This window comes from Pleuronectes platessa, chromosome 3 (genome assembly GCF_947347685.1).
Source record: "Pleuronectes platessa chromosome 3, fPlePla1.1, whole genome shotgun sequence".
NCBI lineage: Eukaryota > Metazoa > Chordata > Actinopteri > Pleuronectiformes > Pleuronectidae > Pleuronectes > Pleuronectes platessa.
This window is the reverse complement of record NC_070628.1, coordinates 2,383,028-2,399,336: the sequence shown is the minus strand read 5'-3', so window position 1 is coordinate 2,399,336 and position 16,309 is coordinate 2,383,028. Positions and strand designations below refer to the sequence as shown.

The following is a 16,309-nucleotide window of genomic DNA, read 5'->3' as shown; positions in this document are numbered from 1 at the left end:
GCCCAGCGAATCAGAATCCCCGCCCTTCTTAATTACCCGCCTCATTTTTAGAACCAACTGACCAATCGAATAGGCCCTTGGTGATTGACGTGTGTTTTATCCAATCAGCGCCCGCTCTCCCCCTGCCTCAGTGACGCACCCCCGGATGTTTCCCGGGTTCCGTGCAGGAGCAGCGACGCGCCAACACGCTCCGCGGGAGGCTGCGAGTCAGACGGATCCGCCGGGAACACGCCAGCCACAGGGTCGCTCGGGTCCGGGAATCGAACCCGCTTCACGGACGTACACTCTTGGACGCCTGAATGGAAGCGGACGGCTTCGTGTCCCGGCGAACGTCCGTGGAAGCACCGGGCGTCGACAGCCGCGTCGCGGGCGCCGCAGCCGGGGCAGAGATCCGATGGCTGGGTGGGCGGCTCCGGGACGCCACCGGGGGGTTTGTCGGCTCTCTTTCACCGAGGATGCCCGGGGAACAGGACTTTGCCCCCGTGTTGCATCGAGCACCGCCGGCGGACAGCCCGACCTCTGCGGAGCCGGACATGGACTATGAAGGGCTTCCTCCGGGGGAAGCCACCAGCACTCACATGCTGGCAGGAGCCGTGGCTGGGATCATGGAGCACTGCCTCATGTACCCCATCGACTGTGTCAAGGTACCGGCGCCAGGGCTCGCACCACACCGCGTCTTTCACCACATGCTAGGCCCGGTCTGTGTCGCTTCACGCGCGGCCACGGGTTCCACAGCCCCGGTGCAAACGTAGAGGCCCGAGTCCGGTTAGCCACAAGCTAACAGGGGCAACCTTGCTAGCAGAGGTCAGCCAGCTAACTAACGTTGACACGAAAGAGCGAGAAACTCAGTGTTCAAGGTGAAATGTGAAAAATCCCTGTGATGTACGTGTCCTTCACTTTCACGTCCATGTTGCTGCGTCATAATATTATCATAAGAAACTGTTCGGTGTGATATCTGCGTCTCCTCTCATCGAGCTAGCATGCTACACACGTTAGCTTAAACGCTCAGGCTGCAGCCGCACTCACTGGCGACCGTGCATCCATTATCGGACACATCCCTGGCTGAGTTGTGTTGCAGTTGTCGCCCTGAGGGGAAGCGACTGATCCGGCTCCTCGACACGACGTTACTTCTGCTTCGGTTCTATTCAGCCACGTTTCACTTCACTTTGACATGGGTGGTGTTGTTGTTGTTGTTGTTGTTCCAGAGTAACACACTTACTACTTCTGGTACTTTGGTCGATAGAAGAGTAGAGAAGACAATTAATTTACTGGAAATAGATGAAGTAAGTTATTGACATATGTTGACATAGAGTCCAGAAGTCTTCAAGCAGATCTATAGACAATTCTATTTGCAAATATAAACCAAAGGACAGTAGTAAAGAGTAAACATTGTTCTTGATTGTAAATAGCCAAGCAGTGTTTCGCTTTCTTTTTAAAAATCTACATTTATGAATTTGATATTTACCTATAATTAATATATGTATCGTACCGGGAAGTTTCCTTGCAGAGATATTTATAAATCAGAATCTGATATGTGTCCAAAGGTGTGACTATGTATCTGGAAACCACACAGTGGGGTTTTCATAAATTCCTTCCGTGACTGGATATAAATAGAGGAGATGTTGAACAGTTTCACTTCCCTCAAGAGGGAAAAATGACATTTGTGGTCGGGGAATATTGAAGTAAAAAAATATTTAAGGAAGTCGGTGCAAAGTTGGAAATAACAAGGATGTTGCATCATCTCCGTGTCCCAACATCCACACAGAGCATCGTCAGGTGTCTCCAATAATGAACCAAACTAAAATTATACAGATATTGAACTTGAACTTGGTTATAACCTGATTTTCATTGATAGTTTCAGAGTCTTTTTGATGCAGGCACATAACTGCAGATTTAAACCTCCAGAGAAAATCCATGTGCTAAGGTCAACGTGAGGAGATAACAAAGAGTGGATGATTAACTCCGATAGGGCGACAGACCAGAGACATTGATTTTAGGCGATGAACAACCAGACCTGATATAAGGAGATGTGTAGTCTGCACAGTTGTCCTCACCTTCATAGACTTACTGTAACCAGTGTACATGACATAACTGGTACATCCAAAGCTTCTCAGCCACCTCAACCAATAAATAATAGGTGAAAATTAACTTAGTTTTTACTTAAACCGAACTCATGCTCCCTGTTTTTTAACCTCTAGCTGTTCTTCTACACAGCCTTGTTTTTTTTTTACCAATAGGATTTGTTATCCAACATGTCAGCTGTGTCAGTGGGGTCCATTTGACCGTAGACTCCCTGTGCTCATGACTTTCAACCTGTTAGTTACACAATTAAATGCTCCAGCTCGATGTTTCCTGTTTGTTCTGTAAAAGAGACAAAAATGAGGCACATTTCAAATGAGGTGTCGTGAATATTTCACTTTGCTGGGAGTGCTTTGTTTCCAGGAAAGATCCAGTAGCTTCCTCTAAGACACTGGTGATGATGGGAAAAGGGAAAGATCTCTGGGAAATGATTTGTGTTTATTTCCTGTTGGACTAGATGGAAAAGAACTTCCAGTAAGCTTATCGTGAGAACATCATGAAGATAAGCACAACTGTACTTGTTGTGTAGTAGTCACACATTCTACATTCAGTCCAACAAAGCTGTTATTCACTACAAATTCTATGATGATTATCTTTTTCCAGTTCATTGCATTTTTTTGGTTAATCCGCCTCAAACAAGGAAAGTTTCCACTGGAGAGTTTCAGTCACACTGAGCAGCAGATTAAAAACATGACTGTGATTTACTAGATTAGAAGTATTTTTATTTTCTGGTTTGTCACTGTGTTGTAACTGGCAGCAGGGTGTGGAGAAACATTTTACATAAAGATTGGATTATTGTCATCAGTCTTTTAGATGGTCACTCTGATAATTAATTCCATAATTACTTATGGAAATGCATCATATACATCTTTAAAGGGGGCAGGGTGTCAGATTTAAAAAGAGCTCTACCTGATAGTTTGTATTGTGCCGTTAAGCATCATGAAGAATTATGAGAAGGAAAGTTTTCAGCTTCTCAATTGTGAAGTTTTTCTTGTGTGATTAGTTTTCTATTGTTCAAAGTGATCATCTGATGAAGTAGTGCTCAGCTGCAGTCATAGGAGCTGGAAACTAGTTGAGAATCTCCTGCAGCCGGGATGATTTAACATCTGTGCACACAGACGTCACTGGGTTTGGCCCGAGGTGCAACAGACTTGAAACTATAACAGATCCATGGAGCATTGTTCCTCAGGTTTAAAGACCTGATTGTGAAATGAGGCAGCAGCGTCTGAAAGAAGTCGAAACAACAAACTTAAAGCTTGATTCTCTGGTAGATTGAATATCGGTGACATCAGGAAATAGGTAATTTCAGTGCAAACAAGATATTTAACCTCCAAATTTGAATGGATGTTTGAATTTCAAATTAAAAGCGACTCTAATGTGTTTACACTACTTAGTAAATACAAGGAACTTGATGTGACACAGACGTCAGTAGTTGTGGTTCCTGGATTTAGATTCACTTCCTCACAGATGAGTTGTGTGTCTTCCCACTTGTGGTCTTGTCGGTATTCAGTACAACTTTGTGTGATATGTCACCAACATTAGATTTTGTGTCTTTCTACACAAAACAAATCGCTGAGACTAATATTATCTGGCTAAGTGAAAGTCCAGAAAATAAGATTCTGCTTTAGATGGAAAGGAAACAAGCTCAGTGACTAATGAGCTTATTTATATAAGCCAGTCATCCCAGTAATGACACCTGAGACTCCAGTCACTTGATTCACTGCATAACAACCTAACGGTAGATTCATGGTTCTTCAGGCCGTGTGGATGACAGATGTTAATATTATTTCTTCCTTCTCCTCCAAACAAATCAAACATCATTTTTAGGTAAGCCAGGTCCAAGCCCGGTTTTAAATATCTTTGTTTGACTAGATGTTAGTGTGTGTCGTCCTTTGGCCTCACACAAATGCGCGTTTGTCTCTTTCTGTTGAGATGTTTACTTCTGCTCCTGCTCAGTACTTAGCTCTACTTGACACCACATGTCACATGAGTGCTTATTAGCTGTTGGTTGAATGACGGAGGCCCAGGCTCATCGTCATTTTTGCTTCCCCGACAAATGCAGCTTTTAAAATAGCATCAGGCATCTTGTAATGATTTGTGCTACAGTTACAAGACGCCCCCCCCCCCCCACACACACACACTCACACTCACACACACACACACACACACACACACACACACTCCTGCAGACAGTATAGTAGTTCTTCCCGCAGATAATAACTCAACACTGGGTTTTAACTTCCTTGTTGCAGAAGAAGCGACGTCCCGTTAAATATAAATATATAAATTAAAAGATGATGTAAAACGCCATTCAGAAAATACTGTCATTTTCATTAAGAAATTATGAACAATTACAGAAATATAAAATTATTAACTATCAAACTCTTAAGTCACAACAATCATGAAAAACCAAAGATTAAATGTAAACACAGGAAATGTAGAATAAATACACATCAAATTATTACTTGTACTTTACAACACACTATCTCACCTGTATACAACTAAACTGAAGCAGAACAAGAGAAAATTGAAGTTTCAATAAAGTTGAACATTGAAATCAACGCCAGAGATTTATTGTTAAACTGCTGCAAAAAAATGGTTTTGTTCAAACTAAGCCCTGATTGAAAGGAACCGGTCTGATGGCTTCAGGTATTCAGGAAGGTGATTCACGAGGAAAGCAGAAAACATTCCATTTGATTTATCATTTCCCAGAAGCTGGAATATCCCCTGTGCTCTGGCGCCCCCTGGGGGGAGGCCGGGGAAGTTCACTTCTTGCACGATCTTGAAAGTTCCAGGATTTCACAAACTGGTGCTTTTCAAGTGTCTTCATTGCTCTGTTGCCTCATTCCCACAGACTGGTGATCGGCCCACGTTAACTTCACTGCTCCTCTACAGTCACAGTGTGGATGAGCTCACTTCCTCCTTTGAGCTTGGATGGTCAATGCAGTTGTTTCCGTCTTCAAGTGTGAAGTTCAGACACATTCCTAAACACTTTGAATGAGCACTGGGTTTAAATTGTTGTGATTTCTAGTCTGACAGATTGTCAGTGAGTAGCTGATTTACTCACCGAGCTGTGAGAGTGTCTCCTGCTGAGCTCTTCATGTGTGAAATACATATTTACATGTCCCTGTGTGTTCCTCTCTCCTCAGACTCGTATGCAGAGCCTGCACCCGGAGCCCGGGGCGCGCTACAGGAACGTGATGGACGCCCTGCGGCAGATCGTGAGGACTGAGGGAGTTTGGCGGCCAATCAGGGGCGTGAACGTGCTGGCGGTCGGCGCAGGCCCCGCCCACGCTCTCTACTTCGCCTGCTACGAGAAGATCAAGTTCTCACTCAGTGGCGCCATCCACCCCGGAGCTAACAGCCACTTTGCTAACGGTAAGAAGCCTCGTCCATGATGCTCAAAGGGAGAAGAGAGGAAACCTGATGGCCGAGGCTTTAACCTCCTGGTGTGTGTCTGTTCTGCAGGAGTTGCCGGCTGCATGGCCACGGTGCTGCACGACGCCCTGATGAACCCGGCTGAAGGTAAACCCTCTTCCTGGCTTGTTAAGTCAGCTGCACAGTGAAGACTGAGCTGTAGGTTTGTACAGGACAAGTCCTCAACCTGCTTCTGAGACCTCAGTAGAAAATCCATTAGAGGGTGCAGGTCCGCGTCAGGACACCTGGGGGCGCCACAGACACAAGAAACAGGAAAACCAGCATTATTTAAACAGAACATATTTATTGTGAACGTGTATTTCAGTAATGATTGATGTGAATGTACAATATAATAAAAAGCCAATAAGACCAGACCTGACTCTCCTGAGCTGGGTGATCGGATTCAGATGAAAACCCGTGTGAATAGATGTTTGAAGTTTGATGTTTTGAATAAGAACTTCTTGTTTTACGTATTCCACCCATTGTCACTTTCATATCTGTCTGTTTGAGACCCAGTTTGGATTTAATAACTCTGACTCACTCGTTCCTTTCTAGTTTTACTTCCTTCCTCACAGTTCTTCCAGTTCCTTCTCTAAATTGTAGAATCCTGTTAAACGTATCCCCCCTTCCTAACGCTCTGTTTGTTCTCTCCAGTTGTGAAACAGCGAATGCAGATGTTCAACTCTCCTTACCGCAGTGTGTTGGACTGCATGGGCTCGTTGCTGCGGCGCGAGGGCCCGGCCGCCTTCTACCGCAGCTACACCACCCAGCTGACCATGAACGTGCCCTTCCAGGCGCTGCACTTCATGACCTACGAATACCTCCAGGAGCTGCTCAACCCCCACAGACAGTACAACCCCTCCTCCCACGTGGTGTCTGGCGCGCTGGCCGGAGCTCTGGCTGCCGCCGTCACTACTCCCCTGGACGTGTGCAAGACCCTCCTCAACACACAGGAGGCGCAGGCCATCCACGTGATCCGGGCCACGGCAGCCGGAGCGGTCGGAGCTGCCGCCGCCTCCGCCCCGGTCAGCCGGCACATCTCTGGTCTGGGCGAGGCCTTTCGGACAGTGTACAGGATGGGAGGCGTGCCGGCGTTCTTCAAGGGCGTCCAGGCCCGGATCATCTACCAGATGCCCTCCACGGCCATCAGCTGGTCAGTGTACGAGTTCTTCAAATACATCATCACCAAGCGGCAGCACGAGAGGCGGCTGCGCGGAGACCGGGACGGAGACAAGTAAAGACGTCTCCTCCACCAAGTGCTGAAGACAACAAACATGAATTTTAGATTATTTGAGAAAATCTTCAACTTTTGAATTGTTTACTGAGATCAGCTGAGTGCAGTCCTGTCTCGTTCCAAGCAGCTGAGGTCTAAAGTCAATGTGGGGTTTAACAAAATGTCTGTTGATAACCATCCACAAGGAGAAGGCTTTGGAACAGCAGACAGGAAGTGGTTCCGTGAACCCCCCCCCCCCCTGTTAACATCACATTCATGTGCTTTCACAAAGCAAAGAATTCATGAAGGGTAACCGTCAAAGTAAAGTTCAACTTGTCCCTTTGAACAAAGAGATATTTAGTCCTTACTTCCTGTTGACCACCTACAATGCAGTTCTGTGTTATATTGGGTTTTGTGTCTGGATCCTGTTCTGAAGCAGATTTAAAAAATCTGGAGGTAAAAGTTCGGATTCAGCTTTAAAGTTTAATTTGATGCTGTTTGTTCACTTCAGATGAACGGGGCTTAAATTGCAGACTGTTGAGGACAGAACCATAATGTGTCCCTGTCCAAATATTTCAGAACTGCACTGTAAAGAGGGGTCACCAGTAAGTACTCAAACCATGTTACCTTCTGCCCACAGGGGGGGGGGGGCACAGCTCAGCCTCGATGGAAAAACTTAAAAAATGTTTAAGACGATTAGTTTTGAAGGAAATGAAAAGTTTTTCTTTCCTCTGGAACAAACCCAAATTAAAAGTTAACTCATAATAATCTATATTTTCCTCAGGTCTCGTCTGACCTCGGCAGGATTCAATAACTTTATTTATCATGAACCTTCTCATGCAGAAGGAAACATTCTAAGTCAAACGCAACAAATAAAGACCGACGCTACACAAGTGCTTTGAAATTCACGCACATCTGCGTGAAGGTCACGTTTACATTACAGAAGAGATTTGATTTCTTTATTCAGACCTTGTCACATATTCAGTGCTGCAAAATTATGCAATATCGTTAGAAATGGGTCCTCGGTAAACAACATGTCAACAAACTGGGATTGTTAGTATTAAAATGTAGAACTGGTAAATAGTGTGACGACCTAAAGATCATTTAATTTGCACATGTAGATTTTTAAAAACAAGATTTGAACGTCATTTTCATTGCACAGCATCTAAGCACTTAATAACTTAATAACTCAATAATGTCGTCATTGTCAGAACAAGAAAACCACTAACACCAGTATGGAGAATAAAGAATCTACTTCTACACACGCCTTCTTTCAGCCGCCGCACATCCAGCGCACAACTGCTACAAGAAAATCCTCATATAGAAATAATAATGTGTTTTTGAAGCCATAAATCAGGATGAAATGTACCTAATATATATAAAAGTATAAATATGGGTAAATAGTGATGACCCCAAAAACTCTAACCAGCTAAGTTTTCAGATTTAACTTGTGTAAATTATTCAAAATATGAAGCTACAAGTTTTTTCAAGACTACTAGAGGGGGAGGGGTTTAAAAGATCCAGTGATAGAGTATTTTAAAACGATTGTAGGGAGAGTGTTCCTCGTGTGAAGCCAGGATTCAACATCGGGAAACCAAAGACTGAGGGGGAGAGGGGGAGCGGGAGAGGAACCGGGGGTTTGTCGGGCGTCAACGCTAATGTGAAAAGCTTGAACACTGTGTGAAAGCGACTCTTGTATTTTGTGAATTGTAAATAAACTCGCTAAGGCAGCTCCTCGCAGAAGCAGGGTCTTCTCTTGGTGCTGGCTCTCCAAGCGCTGAGAGGATTTCAATCTGTCTGCCTGTCCTTCTTCTCTCTCCTCGTGTCTTTCAGCAACATCTCACATCTACAGCCGCTTGAGCCTCCTCACCAGAGAAAGAGAGGTGACCAGGAGGCACTCAGTCAGTTTATTAGGAACACTGAGCTGGAACCAGTGAAGATTCTTGAAGGTGTAATGATCCATTTATCAGGAGTTAATTTAATTGTGTGGTTGATGGGTGAATGTTGGCTCCAGTTTAGATTTAGATAGATAGATAGATTACTTTATTCATCCCCGAAGGGAAATTAAATCGTTATAGCAGCCGGTATATTTGAATACAATACAGTAGAATAAAATTTAAATAAAAAATATTGAGGTAGAAAGAATAAAAAACAGAAACACAAGATAAATAAGTAGATAAGGTGCAGTGGCAAGATGATGGTAATAGTGCTGATGATATGATGGTAATATTATTGTTAGACAGTGATATAATATGATATATAGTAGAGGTATAAATATAAGTATTTGATAAGTAGTTTAATTTATTAGGATCCCATCTGGCTACAGAACCAGTTAACTACAGACTGTTTGATTAAGAACATCTCAGTGATAAAGTGTACAACTTGTGTAGTGTCTCGACCGACCAGCAGGGGGTGCAAGTACAATGACAAATGCCACCAGATACACACAGTTGTAAATTCTGTGATGACAAATAGAAATGACAACACGAAGGCAAAGACTTAAGAGACGATAGATGACGTCATGGACAAAAGTGACTCAGTGTTGGTTGTGTAGGAAGTTCAGCAGTTTGAAAAACCACAGGGGACATTGTTGGTAAGTAAGAGTTTAAAATTTTCTACAACTGAAAAAATTGAATAATCCGCTCGTCTGTTATTGTGATGAATTTAGAAATAAAAACAATTTTAGCTTTTTTTAAATTGATGGATCAAAGCGTTTACTCTATTCATCTATTATTTAAATAGATAAATGTTGTGCCTAGAGTTGGTTAATATAATATTTAGCTTGAAAAAATTTGATCTCAATCTCAAGTAGAACTCATCAGACCCAATGGAATCTAAATTGTCTTCATGAGGTCATCGTAGGAGACGTTCTTCTCTGATGTCAGTAAATAAAGGGACGGATGTGATGAAATCTAATGTAAGCAGAGCAGCTGAAACACTGTCTGTCCCTCTATAAGACAAACTGAGGATGTCTCTCTATCCATCTGTCCTCTGTGCTGCCTGGTTGAAGCTGACAGGCCCGACTGACAGAGCCCCCCCCCCCCCCCCCCCCCCCCCCCCCGCCTTCCCTCAGCAGAGGATCCTGTTTCACTCCAGGCCCCATGTTTGTTGTCGTTCCCCGCGGCCTACAAGCTAAAATGTTGTCTTTCTCGTCTCCTGTCTCACTTTGCCGTCCCCTCTGTCCTAGCCCCCCCCCCCCCCCCCGTTGTTCTCTTTCAGCGCCGGGCCTCTGAACCGTAAGTCGATCCCTCCAGTCGGACAGGAAGGTCTCTGCAAGTGAGGTCAGGCTGTCGTCTGGAGGGCGCAAGGCAACAGGTCCGCTGTGAGCCAGGGTCAACATCAGACGTGTGTGAGAGAGTGTGTGTGTGTGTTTGTGTGTGTGTGTGTGGGTGTGTTTGTGTGTGTGAAAGGCAAAGACAAATGAGGTGACACACACCCAACTTAAATTCTCAAAAGAAGCATACAGGTATAGGTCTGCATTGATAGATATACACATATCTAAATGTGTATTTATGTGTGTGTGTTTTTAGCTGGAAAAAGAGTTTTGAACCAAACCCCCCCCCCCCCCCCCCCCCCCCCCCCCCCCGTCGTCCTCTCACTCTGATAAATGGAGCCCTTGGTGAGTAAATGGGGGACGAGTGTCTAATCTCTCCATCGGTGACGCTCGGCCTGTAAATCACACAAATACAGAGCAAACTTCATATAAATGTAAAAACCGCATCAGAATCCTCATTAATCATAATCCCCGTTGGCAGCGGTTCACCACGAGCCGCCTGCTGCAGAGCGGTGGGACCACTACAGAGGAGAACACCCAGGGGGATGAGTGTGGTGTTTCTTTGTGTTGATAAAATACACACTTCAGGTTCACTTAAAACATGGAAGCACAACCCAGACTGAAGGGAAACGGATCAGTGGAATCAGGAAGATGCATCTCACAGCTAAAGTCCAGTTTCTAGAAATAAATATATATATCTAGCATGAATAAATACCAAGCCACGAGCCAATTTGAGATAACTACCACCTGTGTGTTGCTTTAAGTGATTCATGTACAGTACCTATCAGCTGATGTTTGTTTACAATCACTTGAGTCTCCAGACCTTCCATTGTAAATAAAGATAAATGACTAATTAACTAATTAAAGATAAGATTAGACTTTATTAATCCTGAAGGAAATTCCTCTGCCAGCTTCATCGGATATTACAGAACAGAACAATATGAAGTAGAATAAAACATAATAAAACACAAAGTATTTGGTCTTAAAATACAAGTGAAGATTAAAATACAGTAAAACTATAATTGTATTGTAATGAAATAAACAAATGTATTGAAAAACTAACATGTAACTACAGTGGCAGTAAGTAGAAAATGAAATGATAAAGTAGAAAGTAATATGTGATATTGCAAATTATATAAAAATGGAAATAATGCACATTGTATTGAAAATAGATGAAACTAAACTTATCAGGAGCTTGAACACATCAGTGTTTGAGAAAACATTATTCAATATGTTTGTTTCCACTTTCTTGTTTAGTTCAAATCCCATCTGCTAACATGGAGGAGGTCTGCTTTAAGACCTGTACTTCAGCCATCCACCAGGGGGCGATAACTGTATTTTGGCCTCACTTTTGAAGAGCTGTCACGTCGTCCATCTTTAGAAACAGTCTCTGCTCCCGACTGTACATTTCTGGAATATTTTCAGTTGCATCAGCTCTGACCTAAGTGCCTTGCTCAAGAGCACCTGGACAGCAGCCGCAGATGGAAGCGTTACTCATCCGTTTCGTCAGCCCGGCTTTTCCCAGCCGGTGCAGAACACACAAAATTAATGAGTCTAATGATTTTCAGTGAGACACACGCACTGCAATTTATGTGTGTTATTGTAAACGTGACAGTTTGGGATAAATCTCCGTGGGCAGCGCTGGATAAACACCGAGCGCTGGTGTATCTTCCCAGAAACATAATGTTTTTGACCCAGAAAGCTGCGGCAGCGAGCGGATAAATGTGGATCGCAGCGTAAATATTTAGATATCTGCGGCTGATGGACGAGCCCCGGCTCTTCCCTTGGCCGTCCTCCCTCCCTGTCCTCCCGCCCCGGGACACGGGAGAAGAGACGTTTCCAAACAGCCGTGCTCGTTGCGAAAGCCGCTGCCCTGACGTCGGCCATCTTTCCACGTGAGCTGCCGGGGAGGGGGGGGGGGAGACACTGTGCAGCCTCCAAACAGCACTTTACACTAAAGCTCGTAGGTGTCACATTCTCAATTGGTGGATATCTCATTGAACTTCCCACGGGCCGAGAGGAGCAGCCGTCAGCACACAGGAGGTTCCAGTGACGCTCAGCAGAGCTCTACCTGAGGGGTCGCTCCTCTACACTTACAGCTGATCTATGAGCACATTTTGAGGCGATACCTTCGAATAGAACTTTATTTGTTTGTGTCGAGGTGGAGAAGACGGTGAGAATCGACCGGGTCGGACCACACACCAGAAACCAATACTCATCCAGTTAAATCTCTGGATCGAGGCCATTTTGGATTCACTCAGCGGAGATCTCACCTCCTTCACCTGAACCTCAAATCATATCAGCTGCACAATCTCACAGAAATCAGATCTCTAAATATGCCTGATTTAAAAAAAGAATCTGTATTTTTAAGAAAGAAAATGAAGAATATATCAAACTATAACTGCCCCTCAAATTTAAAGAATATTTTAAATACATTTCTTGTTGAACCATAAACAATCCAATTAAATGCTCCATCCTTTTCCTTATTGAATTTTAACCATTGTTTTCAGACCTGTCCTGAAATTTTCCAGAGGGGCTCTTTGTGGAAATGCAAATATCTGAGTCAGTTGCTCTTCACATTTGAAGGAACTCCCCCCCCCCCCCCCCGGTGAAATGTCAGTGTGAGTCCAAGTGAGAAACCAGCAGGACAATGTGTGGAAGCTTCCCAGTGAGCGAGTGGAAGTGTTGATGAGGTTTCTAACACGTGACGTGAAACTGGAAGAACACAAACATCTCATGAAGATGAAGAAGAGGAGAGGACACGAAGAAGACGAAGACGTCAACTTGGAAACAAGAGGAGGTTCCAGATCTTCTGGTGATGAGGGCCGACGCCGGTGTGGACGAGATGTAAACAACAACACTGATCTGTCCACAGCAGAGTTTATACGACATGTCCCGCCTCCTGCTGCTCTACAGGCTCCGCCTCCTGCTGCTCTACAGGCTCCGCCCCTCACCTGGATGCTCCCCACATGTTCCTGTTGGTGTGAACGAGTCGGACCCAACAACCTGCTGCTGCTTCACAGGACAAAGATGAACTCTAGAAAATCTCCAGACCTAATTTTCTGGAGTTTATGACTGAAAACGACTGCAGTGACAAACCCACCAACAAGAGAATCCATCCTGAGTTCCCCTCGGTTCTATAGAGCGTCTAAGATACTTTAGCTACAACTCATGTTTGGGTTATAGAGGCTGCAGAAATCCTGATAGTAGGACGAACAGGCTTCTGTAGTAGTACTGTGGTAGCACTGTAGTAGTACTGTAGTAGTACTGCTCCGGTGTTCAGGCCTCTGCTGTAAGTTCAGATCTCTTTGCTATAAGTAGAAGTGTATGTGTGCTGCAGCCTGCCCGGGCCTGTCGGTGCTCGGCGCTGCAGCCGGAGCGGCGGCGGCGTGATGAGTGTCCACCGATGGGTGGAGGCGGAGTTCAGCTCCTCTGATGACCAATCACATGAGGCCTGTGAGAGGAGGCACAGCATGTGGGCGTTAAGACAGAAGCTGAGAGCGAGCCAACAATCACTCTGTAAGCAGATAATGAGACCAGACCACAAACATTAAGACAAGATCGGGTTTTATTAGAGTCACGACAGCACGTTAATGATTTCTGGGAGTAATTCAAACTTTATTCATCATGTTCCAAAGACTCTTTCTGTCCATTCACAAAGATTTGATAGAACCTCCATGAAATTGGGTCTGGAGATTTTCCGGAGTTCCTCTTTGTCAGAGGAACATGTGGGGAACATCCAGGCGAGGGGCGGAGCCTGTAGAGCAGCAGGAGGCGGGACATGAGGTCTAAATTCCGGAAAATGTCCGGAGCAACTGACTCTGACATTTGTGATCGGAACCTCCGGAACATCTGAGGGAATCGTCTGAAGCTCAGGTCTGAAGCAGCTTTTTGGGCTTTGGACCTGAACTTTGAGGATGAATTAGTTGTTTTAGCACCGAGAGGTTAAATCTACCTTGTTGTCTGCTTGTTGACAGGTTTGTTGTTCTGTCAACATGTTGACTTCAAACAAACAAGAGAACAGCATCGGTCTAAAAGTCTGGACGAGAGAATCAGAAGACATCTCCAGACTCAATCCAAACATCTAGTGATCTGACAGCTTCTGTTCATCAGGCTCTTGGACTGTGTGACGTGTTTGCTGCATTTCTTTGATTATCAATAATTTATCAATATTAATTTAACACAAGATGTAGAAACAGTCATTTTGAGTAGATATGAAATAGAGGATACATGAGACGGAGGATGTGAGGAACATTATTAAAAAACATGCTCAATTTAAATTTAGAAAAGAGTTGTTCTTGTGATTCATTCTCACATCACTTGTTTCTATTGTGGGTGAAGTTTTCCCTTCAGGATTTGGATTCAGAGAAGTCATAATAATAATAATAATATAAATATACTATTTCATAATGATTCCTCTCACTGTCTCTCACATGTATTTTCACAGATAAACGTCCATCAGCTGCTCATCAGTGAAGATTCAAGGTGAGAAGATGTTTACGTTTTTGAAAAATGAAAGGAAGAGGAAACGTCGTCCGAGAGGGAACAGACATTTACTAATTATTTAGATTATATGGACACACACACACACACACACACACACACACACACACACACACACACACACACACACACACACACACACACACACACACAGTGGTTGAAGCTGATGCTGACGGAGCAGATCAAACATTAAAATAACAAAGATTTAATAACAGATTCTTACCACTCATGTTGATAAATGTCACATTCTCATTGTTCAGGTTAAGTTTGAAGACCAGGTGAAGGTTTGGCTCCTGTGTGAAGGATTTGGTTTTAAACGACTTCTTCTCCTCAGTGTTTATAAGTATTAGTACTGGTTACAGTATATGTTGTATTTTTTTATACTGGTATTCATTACATTTCTGCTGTGATAATTATTAATCACCTTTTCCAGCCCTGAAACTCACTGCAGTTTATTTTTTAATCTTCAGCCTCAAACTCCTAAAGTTTTTAACAAAAGTTGAACGGACTAATTTTCTTTTGTTCAGACAATTTGTCTTTCATCATCAGAAAAACTTCTTAGTTTTACGTTGTACATATACTGAACATTAAAAGTTTTAAACAAGGCTGATAAACTTCCATCCACTCACACATACACCCGGGGTTCCTAACTCCAACCACAAACTGACTTCATTTGAAACATTAAATATTTTTAAGATCTGTGCTGTAATAGTAAAATTCTTTACCTTATATAACTAATTTACTGCATTTTACAGGGAAATATTGCATCACTTGTATTAAATTAAGATTTTAAAAGGGAAGCTTTTGTTATGGGTTTATAATTCAACAGGACTCCAGCCAGCGACAACATAAAATACTACACCACAGCAATAATAATAATCCCAGAGTATAATTGATAATTGTAATAATAATAATTCTTAATAATTACTTAACTGGTCATTTGAGTGTAGTATTTTTATAATGTGACTTTACACGTGTAAAAAATCTGAATGATTCCTACACCGCAGATTATTTGTAAAAAATATTTATTATTAATGGTTAAATTGTCAGATTAATAGTTTGCAGAAGTTTTAAAACAATAAAATAAAATGTTTCTGATGAAGCATGATCTTCAAACGGACACACTTGAACTGCTGAAGACGACAGAAAAATAAAATTGTGCTTTAAAACCTTTTTGAGTGTAACGTTTGAATAATTTAGTTTGAAACAGAAGCTTGTTCTATTTATTAAAGTATTTTTTTGTTTAGTTATTGTACTAAATTAGAACAACTTAGATATTCCAACAACATTATTTAGGCTGTAAAGTCAAATCTTAAAATACGAGTCTTCCAATCTCGTCATTATACAGTTAAATAAAGCGTAAATTACGTTAAATGGATTTATAAAAGCACATTTATATTTATACTATCACTATTATTGGTGGCATCAGTTTGTTTCTTGTATTTGTCGCAGGCAGCGGTGTTCTCCAGCCTGACGCCTCAGTGTCTCGTCTTTATTTGCCTCCATCAGTGTTTGTCCTGCGGCGGAGCAGCAGCTTATCAGCTCGGCCTGTTTACCTCTCAATTAATCCCCATTAGCCGAGTCGGGCCCTCGCTGATGGACCCGGACCCTCCTGCTCCTCTGAGCCATCAGCTCCGAGTGACAGACTGTCTGACACCGCGAGGAGCCGCGGAGACGCAACGATCCCTGCCGATAACAGGGCTGTATTTACGGGTATTAGCTCTGATGGGATCTCAGTGGTTCAGCCGCTGGTTCCCAGCAGCTCTGCGGAGTTCAGTGGAATCGAGACGAGCAGAAAGTGGCGGGTGGATTATTACTATACT

The 16,309-nt window shown here is 43.4% G+C and overlaps 1 protein-coding gene across 1 annotated transcript; it reads left to right on the top strand.

The window, feature by feature from the left end:
• Positions 1-204: 204 nt before the first annotated feature.
• On the top strand, positions 205-8,501 carry LOC128436947 (mitoferrin-2). The gene is made up of 4 exons (XM_053418902.1): positions 205-644; positions 5,229-5,457; positions 5,548-5,604; positions 6,151-8,501. The coding sequence occupies exons 1-4, from the start codon at positions 300-302 to the stop codon at positions 6,732-6,734; spliced, it is 1,215 nt and encodes a 404-aa protein (XP_053274877.1). The 5' UTR covers positions 205-299; the 3' UTR covers positions 6,735-8,501.
• The last annotated feature ends 7,808 nt before the right edge of the window (positions 8,502-16,309 follow it).